Source organism: Passer domesticus, chromosome 14, assembly GCF_036417665.1.
Source record: "Passer domesticus isolate bPasDom1 chromosome 14, bPasDom1.hap1, whole genome shotgun sequence".
In the NCBI taxonomy this organism is placed as follows: domain Eukaryota; kingdom Metazoa; phylum Chordata; class Aves; order Passeriformes; family Passeridae; genus Passer; species Passer domesticus.
In genome coordinates, this window is record NC_087487.1 from 2,142,827 (window position 1) to 2,162,500 (window position 19,674).

General features: G+C 49.4%; 1 protein-coding gene across 1 annotated transcript in view; it reads right to left on the bottom strand.

Moving 5' to 3' along the window:
* Positions 1–19,607, bottom strand: part of ARID3B (AT-rich interaction domain 3B) — a 42,255-nt gene extending 22,648 nt beyond the window's left edge. Inside the window, exons 1-4 of the mRNA XM_064388618.1 lie at positions 19,472–19,607; positions 15,059–15,647; positions 3,077–3,148; positions 698–770 (exon numbers count right to left, since the gene is read on the bottom strand). Of these exons, the coding sequence (XP_064244688.1) occupies positions 698–770; positions 3,077–3,148; positions 15,059–15,601 (688 nt within the window). The 5' untranslated portion in view covers positions 15,602–15,647; positions 19,472–19,607. The remainder of the gene's footprint in view (positions 1–697; positions 771–3,076; positions 3,149–15,058; positions 15,648–19,471) is intronic.
* Between the last annotated feature and the right edge of the window lie 67 nt (positions 19,608–19,674).

Here is a 19,674-nt window from a genome sequence, read left to right on the forward strand (position 1 = left end):
TGCTCTCAGGAGATCTGGATTTGGGGTTTTTTGGGAACCAAGAAGCTCTTGAGTCTGGGATTGGGATGTTAGAAACACTCTGTTCTCAGGAGTGACAGATCTGGGGTTTTTTTTAGGAACCAGGCAGCTCTTCAGTCTGGAATTGGGATGTCAGAAATACTTTGCTCTCAGGAGAGCCGGATTTGGGGTTTTTGGGAACTCTTGAGTCTAGGACTGGGATGTTAGAAACACTCTGCTCTGTGCCACTGACACCTCAGGGGCCAGCAGAGCCCTCCCTGGGCCACTGACACCCTCAGAGGGACAAGAGGGCACCCCAAACATTCCGAGGTGCATCTGTTACCCAACACCCCAATTAAACACATTTTAATTATCACCAGTCTGCTCTGAGCACTGGATTGGGATCATCGACACCCTGGAAATTCCAGGAAAAGGTTCCTGGGATCTTCAGGGCGTGGACAACACCAGCACTACATCAGAAAGCGAAGAAATTGGAGGTGAATTTAATTTAATTTTAATTAATTAATTAATTCATTTAAATTTCTTGTTTTAAATGTATTTAAATTAATTTAATTTACAGGGCAGATCTTCCCTACTGCTGTGCTCAAACACCAAGGGAAATGGCCCAAAGTCCAGGATTTGTTTCCCAGCCCCAGCAGCAGGAATTGCCCCTCCTGCAGCCCCAGGAAAGGTCACTCACCCCTTTTCTGCATGAAGATGAAGAGGTCATCCAGGAACTCCTTCCGCTCGGGGTCGCTGTCCAGCTCGTACAGCTGGGGGACAGAGCACAGTCAGCCCGGGGAGACACAATTCCAGAATCTGCCTGCTTCCAGGGGAGGGACAGCACAGCCGGGGGGGACACGGACAGGGGACAGGGCTCGGGGGTCATGGCTGGAAGGGAGCCACAGGGATGGAAAGGATGCACAGGGATGGAAGGGATGCACAGGGATGGAAAGGATGCACAGGGATGGACCCCCAGAAATTGAAAGGATTCCCAGAGATGGAAAGGATGCACAGGAATGGAAAGGGTGCACAGAAATGGAAAAGATCCCCAGGAATGGAATGGATCCCCAGAAAGGGAGTGGATTCCCAGAAATAGAAAAATGAAAATGGAAAAGATCCCCTGAAATGGAAAGGATTCCCAGAAATGGAAAAGATCCTCAGAAATGGAATGGATTCCCAGAGATGGAATGGGATTCCCAGAAATGGAAAGGATGCACAGAAATGAAAAAGATCCTCAGAAATGGAATGGATTCCCAGAGCTGGAATGGATCCCCAGAGCTGGAAAAGAAAAATGAAAATGAAAAAGATGCCCAGAAATGGAATGGATCCCCAGGAACTGAATGGATTCCAGAAATGGGAGGGATCAACAAAAATGGGATGGGATTCCCAGAGCTGGAAACGAAAAATGAAAATGAAACAGATGTCCAGAACTGGAATAAACCAAAAGCCTTCAGAAATGCCAGAAACCAGCCCAGGATTGATTTGCTGTGGGAATAAATTCTTCATTTATTATTTATAAGTGTTTTATATTTATATTATATAATAAATATTTATAAAATAGAAATTTTATAGTATATTTCTATGAATATCAATATTTATAAAGAGAAATATTTTATAAGATATAAATATTTAGAGATTAGAAATGCTCAATTATATTTATATAAATAAGAATATTTTATAAAATAGAAATATTTATAAAATAGAAATATTTATTAATATTTATTCTTTATAATTTGGGCTTGAAACACCCAAATCATTACAAGGAAGTTCCTTAGGCAGTGTATCCCAAAAGAGAGGGACTTTTTGGGGCTGGATTCCTGGGAAGCTCTGGGAGAGCAGAGCTGCCTTAGCTTAAACTGAACCCTCCAGCTGCTGTGACACATTCAAATCCATGAGCATCCAAATCCAGCATTCCAGAGGGACAATATTCTTCCCCAGCTGGAGAAAACTGGATTAAAGCTTTTAAATCCCCAAAGTCTGGTTGTTCATTCTTATTTTAATAAGAATTAAATATTTTAACCCAAAACAACCAACCAGCCCCAAGCTGCAGGATGAAGCAGTTTTCCTACAAATTCCCTGCAGGGAGGGCTGTGCCATGGATCAGGGGAGGATTCCCCAAGTTCTCCTGTCCCAGACTGCAAAGCAAGCTGGATTCTGTTTGCCATCTGTCTCCTGTTCAGGGGGCAGTTTTCCTTATCTCTTCCACACCCACTGCTTCCTGGGGGACACATCTGCTGACACCAGGCTGTGGAATGTCCCTGCATGGCTGATAAGAACTGCAGCATCCACTGGGAGATGTGAGCCCAGGGAAGGAGCCCAGCATTCCTACCTGGATACAATCTGGAGTTCTGGAACACCAGCACAGCTTCTCCACTGGATTCCCAGAGGAACAGCAGCTGCCTCCTCCACTGCATCTTCAGAGGAAGACTGCACCTTTCTACAGGATCCTGCTCCAGGAACCACCCCTGGCACTGCAGGAGGGCTGAGCCACCATTCCAATGGGACTGCTACAGGATCCCTGCTCCAGGAACCACCCCTGGCACTGCAGGAGGGCTGAGCCACCATTCCAATGGGACTGCTACAGGATCCTGCTCCAGGAACCACCCCTGGCACTGCAGGAGGGCTGAGCCACCATTCCAATGGGACTGCTACAGGATCCTGCTCCAGGAACCAGCCCTGGCACTGCAGGACTGCAGCCACCATTCCAATGGGACTGCTACAGGATCCTGCTCCAGGAACCACCCCTGGCACTGCAGGAGGGCTGAGCCACCATTCCAATGGGACTGCTACCAACACCCTGACCAGGGTGTCAGGTTGTGTTCTGACTCTGTCAGTGTAGTTTTGGTTTACTGCATTGTTTATTTTATCTTTTTATTTCCTTCCCTAGTAAAGAACTGTTATTCCTGCTCCCATATTTTTTGCCTGGGAGCCCCTTAATTTAAAATTTAGAGCAACTCAAAGGGAGAGGGTTTCCATTTTCCATTTTAGGGGGGGCTCCTGCCTTCCTCAGCAGACACCTGTCCTTCCCAACCAGGACAGCCCCAAATTTCCCATTGTCCCCATTTCCCAGACAGACCTTGGCAAAGTCTCGGGAGATCTCCCTTCCCCGGCCGCCGTCGCCGTCGTCGCTCCAGCTCACGCCGCCGTTCTGGGGAGGCAAGAACAGCTCAGGGTGAGGGGAGGGCTCCAGGGTTTCAGGATTTTTAGGCACAAACACACAGAAAAGCAGCTGCTGGTTTAGCCTGAGGTGGTGAGGAAGGATTTGTGGTTTTGTCCCAGTTTCCTGGGGCTGGAATTTGGGGTACAGGGAATATTTCTGTGTCTGGTCTGAGGTTTGATCCTGAGGAGAACATTGCTTTTAATCTTCCTTATGGAGAAAGCTTCTGAGCTCTGGGATGAATTGGAATCTATGAGTGTGTGAAATAAAGAGATATTTAATAAATTATGTAATATATTATATTAAAAATATATCATATATATGCGCTATATATTATATATATTAAACATAATTATATATATAGTATATATCATATATGATAATATATAACATTTTATACAATATATGCTATATATTATATCTATTTTAAACATAATTATATATATAATATATATAATATATATGATAATATGTAATACATTATATAATATATGCTATATATTATATCTATTTTAAACATAATTTTATATATAGTATATATCATATATATGATAATATATAATATAATTTATGCTATATATTATCTATTTTAAACAAATTATATATAATATACATCACATATATGATAATATATAATATATGATAATATACAATATATAAATATATATAATAATATCTATTATATAATATATAATTATATATAATACATTATAATTTTTATAGATAATTTTATTATACACCCAGTGTATCACAGGGTGAAAAAAGTAGAGTTTTGGGTTTTTAGTGTGGAGGTGGATAGGAGACAAGATGGAAGATTTTGGGTGCTGTTTGATCGCCTTGTTCTTCATTTATTCCATTTTCTGCAGTGTTTGATTGTTTAGAAAGAGCTGAAATGCAGATGTGTAAATACAGAAATAATTAGTTATTGGTAAAAATGTTTAAGAGTTAATTAAAATAGTTTTAGAAGAGTCTCAACTTGTGTGCTTTGTGATTTTTGGTGCTTTTTTTGCACACCAAGTTTGGTATGTAGAGGGGGTGCTGAATTGTTGAGAAGAGAAAAAACAAACAACCTGAACACTGAAAAGATGAAAAGTTCTGCCTGCTCCTTAATTTCAACACCAAACTTTTCAGGAGCTTCCCCATGAGGGATTTCACACCCTGGGAAGGGAATTTCACCTCCCTGCAGAGCAGCAGGTGCCAGCTCCTCTGTGCCCCTGCTGGGATCACACCCAGCACCTACAGAGCTGATTTTCCCCCTCGTGTCCCTCTTTTTTCCAAGGGCCAATCCCAGAGCCCCTGGTGAAAGTGTCACCCTCCTTCCTGACCTCCAGGCCATCCTCCCTGTGCTCCCTGAAAGGCAGGAGCAGAAGGAGGGGAATCATCCCCCTGGAAAGCTGCAGGCCAGCCCAGGTGCCCTGACTCCAGCAGGATTCAGATTTTTCCCCCAGAGAAATGGAAAGCTCAGCTTTGCTGGATTAAGGCTCCCTAAAAGGATTACTCTGGTTAAGCCCTATTCCACTTGGGAATCACCGTGCTGGAATGGTCTCTAAAGGATGGAAACCAGCAGCTCCAGCTGGATGATCCCAAAATAAATCCAGGCATCCTGAGAACACCAAGTCACTCTGTGCAACCCCCGTCCAGCATGTGCAGGAAAAGGGAAGAGCCAAATCCACCTGGGACAAACACACGGAGAGAAAAGGGGCAAAAATCCCCAAAAGTACCCCCTAGGAATTGTGAAGGTGCTCCAGCACCTCCAATAAACCAGCAGCTCCAGCTGGATGGAAGGCCAGGATGACCCTGAAATAAATCCAGGAATTCTGAGATCAACTCACTCTGTGAAACCCCAGTCCAGCCCGTGCTGGAAAAGGGAAGAGCCAAATCCACCTGGGACAAACACAAGGAGAGAAAAGGGACAAAAACCCCAAAAGGATCCCCTGGGAATTCTGGAGAAATAAATTCTGAATTCTGAAATAAACCAGCAGCTCCAGCTGGATGGAAGGCCAGGATGATCCTGAAATAAATCCAGGCATCCTGAGAACATCAACTCACTCTGTGAAACCCCAGTCCAGCCCGTGCTGGAAAAGGGAAGAGTCAAAGCCACCTTCATAAACACAAGGAGAGAAAAGGGGCAAAAAAACCCCAAAAGCACCCCCTGGGAATTGTGAAGGTGCTCCAGCACCTCCAATAAACCAGCAGCTCCAGCTGGATGGAAGGCCAGGATAACCCTGAAATAAATCCAGGCATCCTGAGAACACCAACTCCATAAAGTCCCAGTCCAGGGTGTGCTGGAAAAGGGAAGAGCAAATCCACCTGGGACAAACACACGGAGAGAAAAGGTCCCAGCACCCCAAAAGGATCCCCTGGGAATTCTGGAGAAATAAATTCTGAATTCTGAAACAAACCAGCAGCTCCAGCTGGATGGAAGGCCAGGATGACCCTGAAATAAATCCAGGAATTCTGAGATCAACTCACTCTGTGAAACCCCAGTCCAGCCCGTGCTGGAAAAGGGAAGAGCAAATCCACCTGGACAAACACAAGGAGAGAAAAGGTCCCAGCACCCCAAAAGCACCCCCTGGGAATTCTGGAGGTGCTGCACACCCCAAATCCCAGCATCATCTGGCTGTGAGGCTGCCAGGGAATGAGGAAGGTGAACAGCTCGTGCACAGCTCCCTAATGCCTGCTGATTGGGTTTGAGCCACTAATTGCTGCTGGAAAGTCAATTACCCAGCGAGCCCCATCAAGGGAGAGATCTTTAATGGGGGATTAGTGCCACTTCTGTTGTGTCAGCTGTTTGGGGCACAGGATCAATTCCAGCCTCTCCAGGCTGCCTTTGCTCACGGGAGGATCCATCCCCATGTCCTTTCTCCCCAGCAGAGATTAAACCCACAGATTTTTGGCTAATTGTGCATCCAGCTGCTCCTAAAATTGTTCACTGGGATCAAAGCCATGGAGCAGAATGAGAGTGGCAGGAAAAGAAGGAGCAGGGATTTCCCAGCCTGCACCTTGCACACCCCGAGGCTCAGGGATTTGTGCAGGTTCAGCTTTCTGACCCTCTCCTTTGGCTGCTCCCTTCCCTGGGATATAAATCCAGAGGCAGAACTTGCTTCCAGAGGGGATTCTGGTCATGCTGAGAGCTTATTCCACTCCATTTGAGGGCAGGGATGGGAAAGGAAAGGGGTTAAAGGAGGCAATTCCCTCCTGCCAGCAGCTTTGAACTTGGGAAAATTCCCAGGAATAAAACTTTTAAAGACTCTGGAAAAGTTAAACAGAACTCATTTGGCTTGTTCTCTCTAGGAAATAATAAATAAAGGGTGATCAGACCAGGATGGCAGAGGATGAGCAGAATAAATCCATCCCATTTTCCACAGCTCCCCCGGGATCTCAGGGCACCTCCAGGAAAAGGAGCTTAGGGCAGCTGAAGGCACCAGCCCTTGGCCATATGGCCACCAGAGCAGCAGGGGTGGCTGTCACCTGCTGCCACCTGAGCTGGGGCAGCTGCTGCACCTCCTGCGGCTCTCTGGGGGGTGTGGGGACACGTCCCACTGCCAGGGGACACGGAGAGGGCTCCTCGGGGAGGGGGGGATGGAGCACGGCTGGCTGGGGGCACAGCATGGAATGGCAGCTGGGAACAAAGCTGAATTCATCCAGGGAGAGCTGAATTCATCCAGGGAGAGCTGAATTCATCCAGGGAGAGCTGAATTCATCCAGGGAGAGCTGAATTCATCCAGGGAGAGCTGAATTCATCCAGGGAGAGCTGAATGCATCCAGGGAGAGCTGAATTCATCCATGGGGAGCTGAATTCATCCAGGGAGAGCTGAATTCATCCATGGGGAGCTGAATTCATCCAGGGAGAGCTGAATTCATCCAGGGAGAGCTGAATTCATCCAGGGAGAGCTGAATTCATCCATGGGGAGCTGAATTCATCCAGGGAGAGCTGAATTCATCCAGGGAGAGCTGAATTCATCCATGGGGAGCTGAATTCATCCAGGGAGAGCTGAATTCATCCAGGGAGAGCTGAATTCATCCAGGGAGAGCTGAATTCATCCATGGGGAGCTGAATTCATCCAGGGAGAGCTGAATTCATCCAGGGAGAGCTGAATTCATCCATGGGGAGCTGAATTCATCCAGGGAGAGCTGAATTCATCCATGGGGAGCTGAATTCATCCAGGGAGAGCTGAATTCATCCATGGGGAGCTGAATTCATCCATGGGGAGCTGAATTCATCCATGGGGAGCTGAATTCATCCAGGGAGAGCTGAATTCATCCATGGGGAGCTGAATTCATCCAGGGAGAGCTGAATTCATCCAGGGAGAGCTGAATTCATCCAGGGAGAGCTGAATTCATCCACGGGGAGCTGAATTCATCCAGGGAGAGCTGAATTCATCCAGGGAGAGCTGAATTCATCCATGGGAAGCTGAATTCATCCAGGGAGAGGTGAATTTATCCATGGGGAGCTGAACTGATCTATGGAGTGCTGAATTTATCCATGGGAAGTTGAATGAAATCATGGAATTCACCCTTGGAAGCTGAGCTCACCCATGGGAAGCTGAATTTATCCATGGAGAGCCTGAAAAGCTGAATTTATCCATGGGAAGCTGAATGAAATCATGGAAAGCTGAATTCATCCATGGAATCCATCCTTGGGAAGCTGAATTTATCCATGGAATTCATCCTTGGGAAGCTGAATTCATCCATGGAATTCATCCTTGGGAAGCTCAGTTCACCCATGGAATTCATCCATGGAATTCATCCTTGGGAAGCTCAGTTCACCCATGGAATTCATCCCTGGGAAGCTGAGTTCACCCCTGGAATTCACCCCTGGAATTCACCCCTGGGAAGCTGAGTTCCCCCATGGAATTCACCCCTGGAATTCACCCCTGGAATTCACCCCTGGAATTCACCCCTGGAATTCACCCCTGGGAAGCCGAGTTCCCCCATGGAATTCACCCCTGGAATTCACCCCTGGAATTCACCCCGGGAAGCCGAGTTCATCCATGGAATTCACCCCTGGAATTCAGCCCTGGGAAGCCGAGTTCATCCATGGAATTCACCCCTGGAATTCACCCCGGGAAGCCGAGTTCATCCATGGAATTCACCCCTGGAATTCACCCCGGGAAGCCGAGTTCCCCCCGGAAGCCGAAGGAAATGACGGCGCTCCCCCGTGGGAAGCTCATCCCCACCCCAGCCCCTCCCTCCTCCTGAGGGACGTTCCCCCCACCGTGCCAGGGCTGCCCCAAAGCCAGCAGGGACTCGCTCCCTCCAGCCCAGGGCAACCAGCAGGCAGCCCCGCTGCCAGCCAGGGAGCCTGGCACCCAGGGACCAGCCTGGCACCCAGGGACCGGCCTGGCACCCAGGGAACGGCCTGGCACCCAGGGAACGGCCTGGCACCCAGGGAGGCAGCCTGGCACCCAGGGAACGGCCTGGCACCCAGGGACCGGCCTGGCACCCAGCATGGCACCCAGGGAGCGGCCTGGCACCCAGGGACCGGCCTGGCACCCAGGGACCGGCCTGGCACCCAGCATGGCACCCAGGGAGCCAGCGTGGCACCAGCCCCCTGCCCTGCTGCTGGGCACAGACTGTGCCTCTGCAGGGCGGGCACGAGAGGAGAGGAAAGCCCAACAGAGCCCAGAGGGCACCACGGCAGCTCCGGAGGGGCTGGGCCACCACAGCCCTGCCAGAGCCACCACAGCCCTGCCAGGGCCACCAACACCTCAGGGGCCACCACAGCCCTGCCAGAGCCACCACAGCCCTGCCAGGGCCACCACAGCCCTGCCAGAGCCACCAACACCTCAGGGGCCACCACAGCCCTGCCAGGGCCACCACAGCCCCCCCTGTGCCACCAGAGCCTTCCCTGGGCCACCAGAGCCCTCCTTGTGCCTCTGACACTTCAGGGGCCACCAGAGCCATCCCTGGGCCACCAGAGCCAACCCCAGGCCACTGACATCTCGAAGGCCACCACAGCCCTTCCTCTGCCACCAGAGCCCTCCCTGGGCCACTGACACCTCAAGGGCCACCAGAACCCCCTCTGTGCCACCAGAGCCTTCCCTGTGCTGCCACAGCCCTCCCTGTGGCACTGACACCTCAGGGGCCACGAGAGCTCTCCCTGTGCCACCAGAGCCCCCCCGTGCCACCAGAGCCCCCCTGTGCCACCAGATCCTCCCCTGTGCCACCAGAGCCCCCCTGTGCCACCAGAGCCCCCCCGTGCCACCAGAGCCCCCCTGTGCCACCAGATCCTCCCCTGTGCCACCAGATCCTTCCCTGTGCCACCAGATCCTTCCCTGTGCCACCAGATCCTCCCCTGTGCCACCAGATCCTCCCCTGTGCCACCAGATCCTCCCCTGTGCCACCAGAGCCCCCCTGTGCCACCACAGCCCCCCGCTGCCCCCCGGCAGCTGCAGCAGCCCCAGGGGCTCATTCTGGGGTCCCTCCCAGCACGGGGACACCAGAGCAGGCCCAGCCCAGGGGGCCCAGCAGCCCCAGGCTGGGTTAACCCCTGAGCTGCCGAGGCGACAGCACCTCCCATTCCCTGCAGGACCAAACCTTCCAGAGCATGGAATCAAAGCTCCCCTGGGAAACCAGCTCAGGCTGCACCTCCTCACTCTGCACAGAGCTTTTACAGGGGTTTTGCAGAGGTTTTACAGGGGTTTTGCATTTTTTAGGCCAGGAATCTGCTGAAATCCCCACCTGGAGACGAGGCCTCCCCTGCCCCGTGGGTTGAGTCAATGAAAAGAGACTGAGGCAGCAATTTCAGGATTATCAGAGAATCCACAGAAATTCCTTTTGTGGGCAGAGTTAAGCCTTAGGAAGTGAAACAGATGCTCAGAGAAAGAAAACTGTTGTAGAACAAACGCTGATAAGATCAGGGCTGCTGGCCCGAGCTGCAAGCAGGGAGGCAGGGAGAGCCAAGGGGTAATTACTGCCCCCAGCAGCTCCCTGCAAGGGAACCCAGCCCTGCTCATAACAGAGCTCCATTCAGCAGCCCCCAGCTTCAAAGGCAGCCCCTGAAAACATCCCAGTGATTTCAGGAATGGCAGGGAGGATGGGGAAGGGAAGGGCTGAGCTTTAACCATTAATTGCTTTTTTTATTCAGTTCCTTTCACGTGTTCCCAGGAGCAAACAGGAACCTGCTGCCTCATCCTTGAGGAAAAGCTGGGCTCTCTGAATTCCTCCTGTCCCAAAAGACTCAGAGGAATCAGCCCAGGACTGATTTGGGGTGACAAGAGGGATCCTCAGTGCCAGCCCAGAGTGAGCAAAGCACAAGTGCAAGGGAATAAAACATTGCAGCTCTGCAGCTCCTGTGCTGCCAGCAACCCTGCAGGAAAGCTGGCACTGAGTGAATCCTGCAATGATCTGTCTGCTCAGGATCCTAACTCACCTCTGGGGCTCTGCAGGGGAGGAGCTGGGAACCCTCTCCGTTTCCTTTTTCCTTTCCTTTCCTTGGGGAGTCCTCTGAATTTCCATTTTCCTTTCCTTTGGGGAATCCTCTGAATTTCCATTTTCCTTTCCTTTGGGGAATCCTCTGAATTTCCATTTTCCTTTCCATTTTCCTTTACGAGTCCTCTGAATTTCCCTTTCCTTTTCCTCTGAATTTCCTTCCTTCCTTCCATTTCCTTCCTTCCTATTTTTCCTTTTTTTTCCATTCCTTTTTCCTTTCCTTTCTCCTTCCATTTTTCATTCTTCCTTTCCCTTTCCTTTCCTTTCGGAATCCTCTGAACTTCCATTTTCCTTTCCTTTCTTTGGGGAATCCTCTGAATTTCCTTTCCTTTTCCTCTGAATTTCCTTCCTTCCATTTCCTTCCTTCCTCTTTTTCCTTTCTTTTCCATTCCTTTCTCCTTCCCTTCTTCCTTTCCTTTCCTTTCCTTTCCTTTCCTTTCCTGAATCCTCTGAATTTCCATTTTCCTTTCCTTGGGGAATCCTCTGAATTTCCATTTTCCTTTCCTTGGGGAATCCTCTGAATTTCCATTTTCCTTTTCCTCTGAATTTCCTTCCTTCCATTTCCTTCCCTCCTTCCTCTTTTTCCTTTCTCCTTCCCTCTTTCATTCTTCCTCTCCTTTCCCCTTTTTCCCTTTCCCCTTTTTCCTTTTTTCCCCTTTTCCCTTTCCCCTTTTTTTCCCCCTTTTTCCTTTTTTCCCCTTTTTCCCTTTCCCCTTTTTCCCTTTCCCCTTTTTCCTTTTTTCCCCTTTTTCCCTTTCCCCTTTTTCCTTTTTTCCCCTTTTTCCTTTTTTCCTTTTTCCCTTTTTCCCTTCCCAGGGATTTCAGGAGCAGCAGCACAGGGACAATCCAAACCTGTCCCTACAGCAGAAGAAAAAGCTGCTGCTCACCCAGAGAATGAGGAATCTCCTCCCACCTCAACATAAAAAACTGATTTCCCCCCAGAGAACACCTGAAAACCCAAGCCTGAAACAGCCCCAGAGCACAGACCCCGCTGGGAAATTCCCCTTTTCCCCTCCTGGATGGAGGGTTCCCTCTCCTGAGCATGCCAGGCCCATTTTTCAGGGGCTGGAATCCCAGCCCTCGCTCCCAGGGCCTGCAGCCAAGGCTCAGCAATGATTTGGAGCTGACTCCTCTTCCCTGGCCCTGGGAAGGGTCAGCTCATTGCAGCATTTCTGGGAGGCTGCCCTGAGAATTCCCAAAATCCCGGGCACACAGCACTGCCAGGAGCCCTGCTCCATGGAACAGGAGAGATGGGTTTATTTATTCCCTGAGTCCTCAGTGCCAAGCTGGAAATCCGGGATTTATCCATTCTCACATTCCTGATTCCCAAGCTGGAGCCTGGAAATCTGGGATTTATCCATTCTCACATTCCTCATTTCCAACCTGGAGCCTGGAAATCTGGGATTTATCCATTCTCACATTCCTGATTCCCAAGCTGGAGCCTGGAAATCTGGGATTTGGGGCCTGGAAATCTGGGATTTCTTCATTCTCACATTCCTGATTTCCAAGCTGGAAATTTGGGATTTCTTTTCGCATTTCTCATTTCCAAGCTGGAGCCTGGAAATTTGGGATTTATTGATTCCCATATTCCTGATCTCCAGTCTGGGGCCTGGAAATCTGGAATTTCTTCATTCTCAGATTCCTGAGTTCCAAGTTGGAAATTTGGGATTTCCTCTCACATTCACAATTTTCAAGCTGGAACCCGGAAATCTGGGATTTGGGGCCTGGAAATCTGGGATTTATTTCTTCTCACATTCCTGATTTCCAAGCTGGAAATTTGGGATTTCTTCTCGCATTTCTCATTTCCAAGCTGGAGCCTGAAAATCTGGGATTTATTCATTCTCACATTCCTGATTTCCAAGCTGGAGCCTGGAAATCTGGGATTTATCCTCACATTCCTGAATCCCAAGTTGGGGCCTGGAAATCTGGGATTTGGGGCCTGGAAATCTGGGATTTGGGGCCTGGAAATCTGGGATTTCTTCTCCCATTCCTGCTGGAGCTGAGGAAGCAGCTCCAAGCTGTGCTCCTGCTTTTCCCTGCTCAGCTTTCCCAGAACAGACATTCCCAAACAACACGAGCACCACCAAACCAACACTGCCAGCCCCGGGACAAACCCTCATTGTCCCCCAAACAGCCCTTTCCCAGGAGCTGGGATGGATTTCGGGGTGTTCCAGAGGGTTGGAGGAGCAAACAGAGCAACCCCCAGCAATTCCTTCTCCTGGATCAGCTCCTGCACTCCCTGTGCTGACAGAATTCCCAAAATTCAGCTCATTCCCAGGAGCTTTTGCCCTACAATGATTTCCTGGGATGGGACAGAAAGGATCCACCTTTTCCTGGTGGATCCCAGATTTCTCTGGGTAATCCCAGCCTCACAATTCCGAGGGATTCTTTGCCCCAAAGCTTCCAGAAGAGCAAGCAAGCCTTGAGGGAAGGAAGGAAGTGACTTTTTCCACAATTTCCAAGAGCATTTTCCATCCCAGGAATGCTCCAGGAGCAGGGCACAGGACTGCTGAAAGAAGTTAAAAAACAAAAGCCTAATCCAGGAACCATTTTGGAAACAAACTGGAGAATCTGTTTCATCCTGGAATTTCTTCCCATTAAAGGGAGAAAGCAAAGGGAAAAGCTCATACTTTAAAAAATGCCTGGATATTAAAGATTCCAAGGAATGAAGTGGCCAGCCCAGAGCTCCCCACACAATTCTCTCCCTTTCCTGCCCCTGGTTTTATTCCCAGCTCTGAACTGGGAATCAGCAGCTCCACCTGGACCCCAAGCACAGATCCAAACCACTCCACCTCCAAAACCCTGGGACAACAGGGGGACCTGTCCTTTTCCTGCCACCTTTTCCCACTGTTCTCCAGAGCTGCCCCTGCTATTCCTTTATAACTCACTCCTGAACCTGGGATCCATGGATTCCTCCCACTCCTGCCCTTCCCAGCAGCAAAAGTGGTTTTTACTGGAGTTTTTCCTGCTTCAGCAGATCACACAGCAGCAAAAGTGCTTTTATTGGAGTTTGTCCTGGGCACTTTGGGCTCCTGGATTGAAGTGGCCTCCCAAACTGCAGGAATGGGCCAAAGCACATTGTGCCAATCCTGGAATGATGTTTTATTCCACTTTTTTCCCCTCTTCCACACAAGCCCTGGCTGGCCAGAATGAGCAGTGAGATCTGCAGGGCTCTGCAACAGGAGGGAGAAGCAGCAGCTGGGCAAGGATCAAAGCCAGCCCTGGACTAGGCTGAGCTTATTGGGCTTTTCAAAGAGAGATCCTGTAAAACCTGAGCCCTGCCTCATTTCCCCACCCAGAGCCCTGCAAGAGGAAGCTGGCACCACTCCCATCCAGTAAATTCTGAGGCCCCTGAGTGACAAACCCCCCTCATCTGAGCAACTCCCTCTCCTGGGCCCAGCCCCCTGGAGAAAAACCAGCAGCCAGTGGGGGTTTTACAGCCCTGAGGAGCTGGGGAGGGAACAGCCACCTGCTCTGCAGGGACAGACCTGTGCCCACTGAAATCCCACTGGCAACACAGGGAATCACCCCACCAGCCCTGGCTCTCAGCTGCAGGGAGCAGCAGCTCTTCACTCCGAGGTGGAATGAACCTCCCACAAGGCAGCAGGGAGCTGGCTCCTTGCTTCCTTTCCTCCTTTCTCTTTCCTTTTTCCTTTCCTCCTTTCTCTTTCCTTTTTCCTTTCCTCCTTTCTCTTTCCTTTTTCCTTTCCGCCTTTCTCTTTCCTTTTTCCTTTCCTCCTTTCTCTTTCCTTTCCCCTTTGCTCTTTCATTTTTCCTTTCCCCTTTCCCCTTTGCTCTTTCATTTTTCCTTTCCCCTTTCCCCTTTGCTCTTTCATTTTTCCTTTCCCCTTTCCCCTTTGCTCTTTCATTTTTCCTTTCCCCTTTCCCCTTTGCTCTTTCATTTTTCCTTTCCCCTTTCCCCTTTGCTCTTTCATTTTTCCTTTCCCCTTTCCCCTTTGCTCTTTCATTTTTCCTTTCCCCTTTCCCCTTTGCTCTTTCATTTTTCCTTTCCCCTTTCCCCTTTGCTCTTTCATTTTTCCTTTCCCCTTTCCCCTTTGCTCTTTCATTTTTCCTTTCCCCTTTCCCCTTTCCTCTTTCATTTTTCCTTCCCCCTTTCCCTTCTCCTTCCCTTCCCTTCCTCCCACACAGGGAACATAAAGAGCTCTGGCTCCCAATATCAGGTCACATCCCCCCGCACTCAAAAATCCACAACTCCAAATCCCCGAGGTCTGACAAAAGTAACTCCAGTGAGGCATCAACAGGGAGCTGCCTGCTCCTAAAATCACCAAACCACCAGGTTTTCCCCAAAATCCCACCCCACAGAGGCTCTCACAGCGCAGGGAAACCCACAAAGCCAATTTTTTGTGGGACCTCCTCACAGAAGGGAGGCGGGCAGGGGAGCCCAGCCTGCGGGAGCGCTCCTGAGGGAGGGAAAGGCAGGTTTTGAGCAGGGCATGCAGCACTGACCTGTTTGAGCTGCTCGTCCAGGCGCCAGCGGGCCGGGGCCGCGCAGCGCTGGGCAGGCTCCGTGCCCGGCTGCTCCCTGCCCCGCGCGTGCCCCGCGCCGGGCACGGGGCTGGCACCACAGCCCCCCCTGGGCTTGCCCTGGGCGCCTTTGGGAGCGCGGAAATACGGCAGGGCAGGGCAGCTCGGCTGGCCGGCCACCCCGGAGCCGTCCTCCAGCTCAGCGCCGTCCTCTTCATCCTCCTCGTCATCCTCCTCCTCCTCGTCCTCCTCCTCGTCCTCAGAGTTGGCGCTGCTCTGCTCCAGGGGCCGGCTGGCCGCGGCGGGGGCTCTGCCCGCGGGCACGGCGGGTGACACCGCCGCGGGCACGGCGGGTGACACCCCCGGGGCGCGCCCGGCGCGGGGCTGGCCGGGGAAGGGCGGCGGCGTCGGGAAGGGCACCTGCGGCTCCCGGCGGCGCTCCCGGCAATCCATGGGCACCGCCGGCTGCTGCTGCTGCTGCTGCTGCTGCTTCTGCAGCTGCTCCACCACCGCCTGCAGCTTCATCCCGCCGTGCGCATGGCTGGCGGCCCCGGCGGGAGCCGCGCAGGATCTGCCGGGGAGACAAACGCGGCTGAGGCGGAGCGGCCGCCGCTGCCGCTTTCATCCCTTCCCCAGGAAGGGAGGGGATGGACGGAGCAGAGCCGGGGCTCTTTCCGGCGCAGGAGAGCGTGAAACAATCGGCTCGGCACGGCTCGGCTCGGCACGGCCGCGGGCTGCAGCAGGGCAGAGCCCCAGGGCACCGCGGGCGCTGAGCGGGACGGGATCCCCGCGCCCCAAGGCTGCGGCAGCGCCGGGCACCGGATGGCACTGGGGCTGCGGGGCGGCCTGAGGGGACTCGGGCCGGGCCGGGCCGGGCTATATTATAGATATACATATATATACACACATATATATACACACACACATATATATATATATATATAAAATATATATATATATGCGTATATATATATACACACATATATATATTAAAAAAAATATGTATATATATACACACACACATATATATTTAAAAAAATATGTGTATATATATATACACACACATATATATATTAAAAAAATATATATGTATACATATATATACACACACACATATATAAATATATATATATACACCTATAGATGTATATATATACACACACATATGTACATACATATATATACACACATATATATATACACACATATATAAAAAATATACATATATATACACGTATAAAATGTATACACATATATATACTTATAGGTGTATATATATACACATATATATACACATACATATATATACACACATATATAAATATATATACACACACATATATAAAAATATATACATATATATACATACACAAAAATATATACACATATATATACTTATAGATGTATATATATACACATATATAAAAATATATACATATATATACACGTATAAAAATATATACACATATATATACTTATAGATGTATATATATACACACACATAAAAAATATATATACATATATATACACATACATCTATTTATATATACATATATATGTGTATCTATATGTGTGTATATATGTGTGTATATATATATGTGTGTGTATATATAGATATATATGTATATATATATATAGATATATCTATCTCTCTATATATATCTATATCTATATATCTATATATATATGTATACCCACACCAGGCAGGGATTTGGTAGGAGGGGCTATCTCTAAATACATCTGTGCTGCCACTTCACATAAAAAAATTAAATAATAAAAAATAATTTAAAAAATCTTAAAAATTAAAAATACATGGAAAAAAATATATATAGCCATGCCAGGCAGGGATTTGGCAGGAGGGGCTATGCCTAAATTCTTCTGTGCTCTCACTCTGTGGGTAAACCTTTGCTACTTCATAGAAAAAAAAAAAAAGCCCAAAAAGCCCCAAATAAATAAAAATTATAAAAGAATAAAAATAAATATTTTTTTTAAAAATTATAGATATTCCCGTGCCAGGCAGGGATTTATCATGTGGGGCTATCCCTACACTCTTCTGTGCTCTCATTCTGTGGCTAAACCCCTGCCACTTCATAGAAAAAATAAATTAAATAGAGAAAGATTAAATAAATAAATAAATAAATAAATATTATATTTTTAAAAAACCCCCAAAAATACCCATGCCAGTCAGGGATTTATCATGTGGGGCTATCCCTAAATTTTTCTGTGCTCTAAATCCCTGCCACTTCATAGAAATACATAAATAAAGAAAGAAAGAATAAAAACTAAAAAATACATTAAATAAAAAAGAAATAGAAATAAAATTTAAATTATCAAAATAAATTAAAAACCATTTTAAATAAATAAAAATAAATTAAAAATGAAACCCAAGGACATAAAAAATTAAAAAATTCTTTAAATAAATAAATAAATAAATAAATTTTGGCATAAACAGAAATGGAGCAGAGGTGGGAGCAGACCTGCAGATAAACCCTGGAAAACCCCACAAAATTGGCACTTTTTGTCCCCCCAGGCTGTCCTGCTTGGGGGAAAAGTGACCAAATTTGGGGTTTGGGGGGCTCACAGCACACCCAGCTCGGGGAACAAAGGAAAATCCACCCCAACCCCCCCTGGGCTGCTGGCACCTCCCTGCTGCCACTCCGGGGGGAAAATGGGATTTTGGGGGGGAAAAAAGGATTGGAGCTTTTGGGTCACCTTTCGTGGCCCTGCCTCACTTCCAGGGTCACTTTTGGTGTCCTTGCCTCACTTTTAGGGTCACTTTTGGTGTCTTTCCCCAGATTTTTGTGTCCCTTCCTTACTTTTAGGGTCACTTTTTGTATCTCTGCCTTACTTTTAGGGTCATTTTTGGTGTCCCCCCCCTCACTTTTTGTAGCCCTGCCTCACTTTTAGGGTCACTTTTGGTGTCCTCACCTCATTTTTTGTGGCTCTGCCTCACTTTCAGAGTCACTTTTGGTGTCTCTCCCTCACTTTTTGTGTCCCTGCCTCACTTTTAGAGTAACTTTTGGTGTCCTCCCCCTCACTTTTTGTAGCCCTGCCTCACTTTTAGGGTCATTTTTGGTGTCCCTGCCTCACCTACAGGGTCATTTTTGGTGCCTCTCCCTCACCTTCTGTGTCTCTCCCTCACTTCCACGGTCACTTTTGGTGTCTTTCCCCAGATTTTTGTGCCCCTTTCTTATTTTCAGAGTAATTTTTGGTGTCTCCCCTCACTTTTTGTGTGCCTGCTTCACTTTTAAGGTAATTTTCGGTGTCTTTCCCCATATTTTTGTGTCCCTGCCTCACTTCCAGGGTCACTTTTGGTGTCTTTCCCCAGCTTTTCGTGTCCCTTCCTTGCTTTCAGGGTCACTTTTTGTGTTCCTCCCTCACTTTTGGCGTCTCCCCCTGTCATTTTTGGCATCTCTCACTTTTTGTGTCCTTCCCTCTCTTTCAGGGTCACCTTTTGTGTCCCTCCTTCACTTTTAGGGTCACTTTTGGGGTCCCTCCCTCACTTTCAGAGTCTCCCCCCTGTCATTTTTGGCTTCTCTCCCCCACTTTTGGTGTCCCTCCCTCATTCAGAGTCACTTTTGGCATCCCTGCCTCACTTTTTGTGTCCCTTCCTCACTTTCAGGGTCATTTTTGGTGTCTCCCCCTCACTTTTTGTGTCCTTCCAGGGTCTCCCCCTGACATTTTTGGCTTCTCTCCCCTGTTTTTTGTGTCCCTCCCTCACATTCAGGGTGCCTTTTTGTGTCTGTTCCCCACTTTTTGTGTCCCTGCCTCACTTTCAGGGTCTCCCTTCTGTCACTTTCTGTGTCCCCCCCCTCACTTTGAGGGTTCCCCCACGACTTTTTGTGTCTCCCCCTCACTCCCAGAGTCACCCCCCTGTCACTTTTTGTGTCCCTCCCCTGGTTTTTGTGTCCCTCCCTCACATTCAGGGTCCCTTCTGGTGTCCCCCCTTCAATTTTTGTGTCTCTCACTTTCTGGGTCACTTTTGGTGTCCCTCCCTCACTTTTGGTGTCTCTCCCTCGCTTCCAGGGTCACTTTTTGTGCCCCTCCCTGTCCCCGCCTCCCTTCCAGGCCCATTCCCGGTGTCCCCCGCTCACTCTCCCGGCCCTTCCCCGCTGTCCGAGCCCGCTCCCCAGGCCCGGACCGAGCTCCCCGCTTTTCCTCCCCCGGCCGAGCCCTCCCCGCCCAGCCCCTTTAACTCCGGAATTTCCCGGCTCCCCCGGGAACCGCCTGCAGGGGCCAAACCCGCACCGAGGGCCGGCAATTAATTAATTAACCAACTAACTAATTAATCCCCGCCCGTTTCACCGCGGGAAGGAGCGAGGGCTCCGAGCCTCCCCTCAGGCGGAAACAGCGCGGGGCCCGACCCGCCCTCAGCACCGCGGCTGGCCCCGTTACCTCCCGTGGCGGGTCCCGCCGGTCCGTGCGCGGCCGCCTCAGCTCCTCCTTCCTTCCTTCCTTCCTTCCTTCCTTCCGTCCGTCCTCCCCTCCTTCCTTTCCCTTCCTTCCCTTCCCCTCCTTTCCCTTCCCTTCCTCCTTCCCCTCCCGCCCCTTCCTCGCCCGGCCGGAAGCGCCCTCACCGCCCTGGCCGCTTCCGGGAA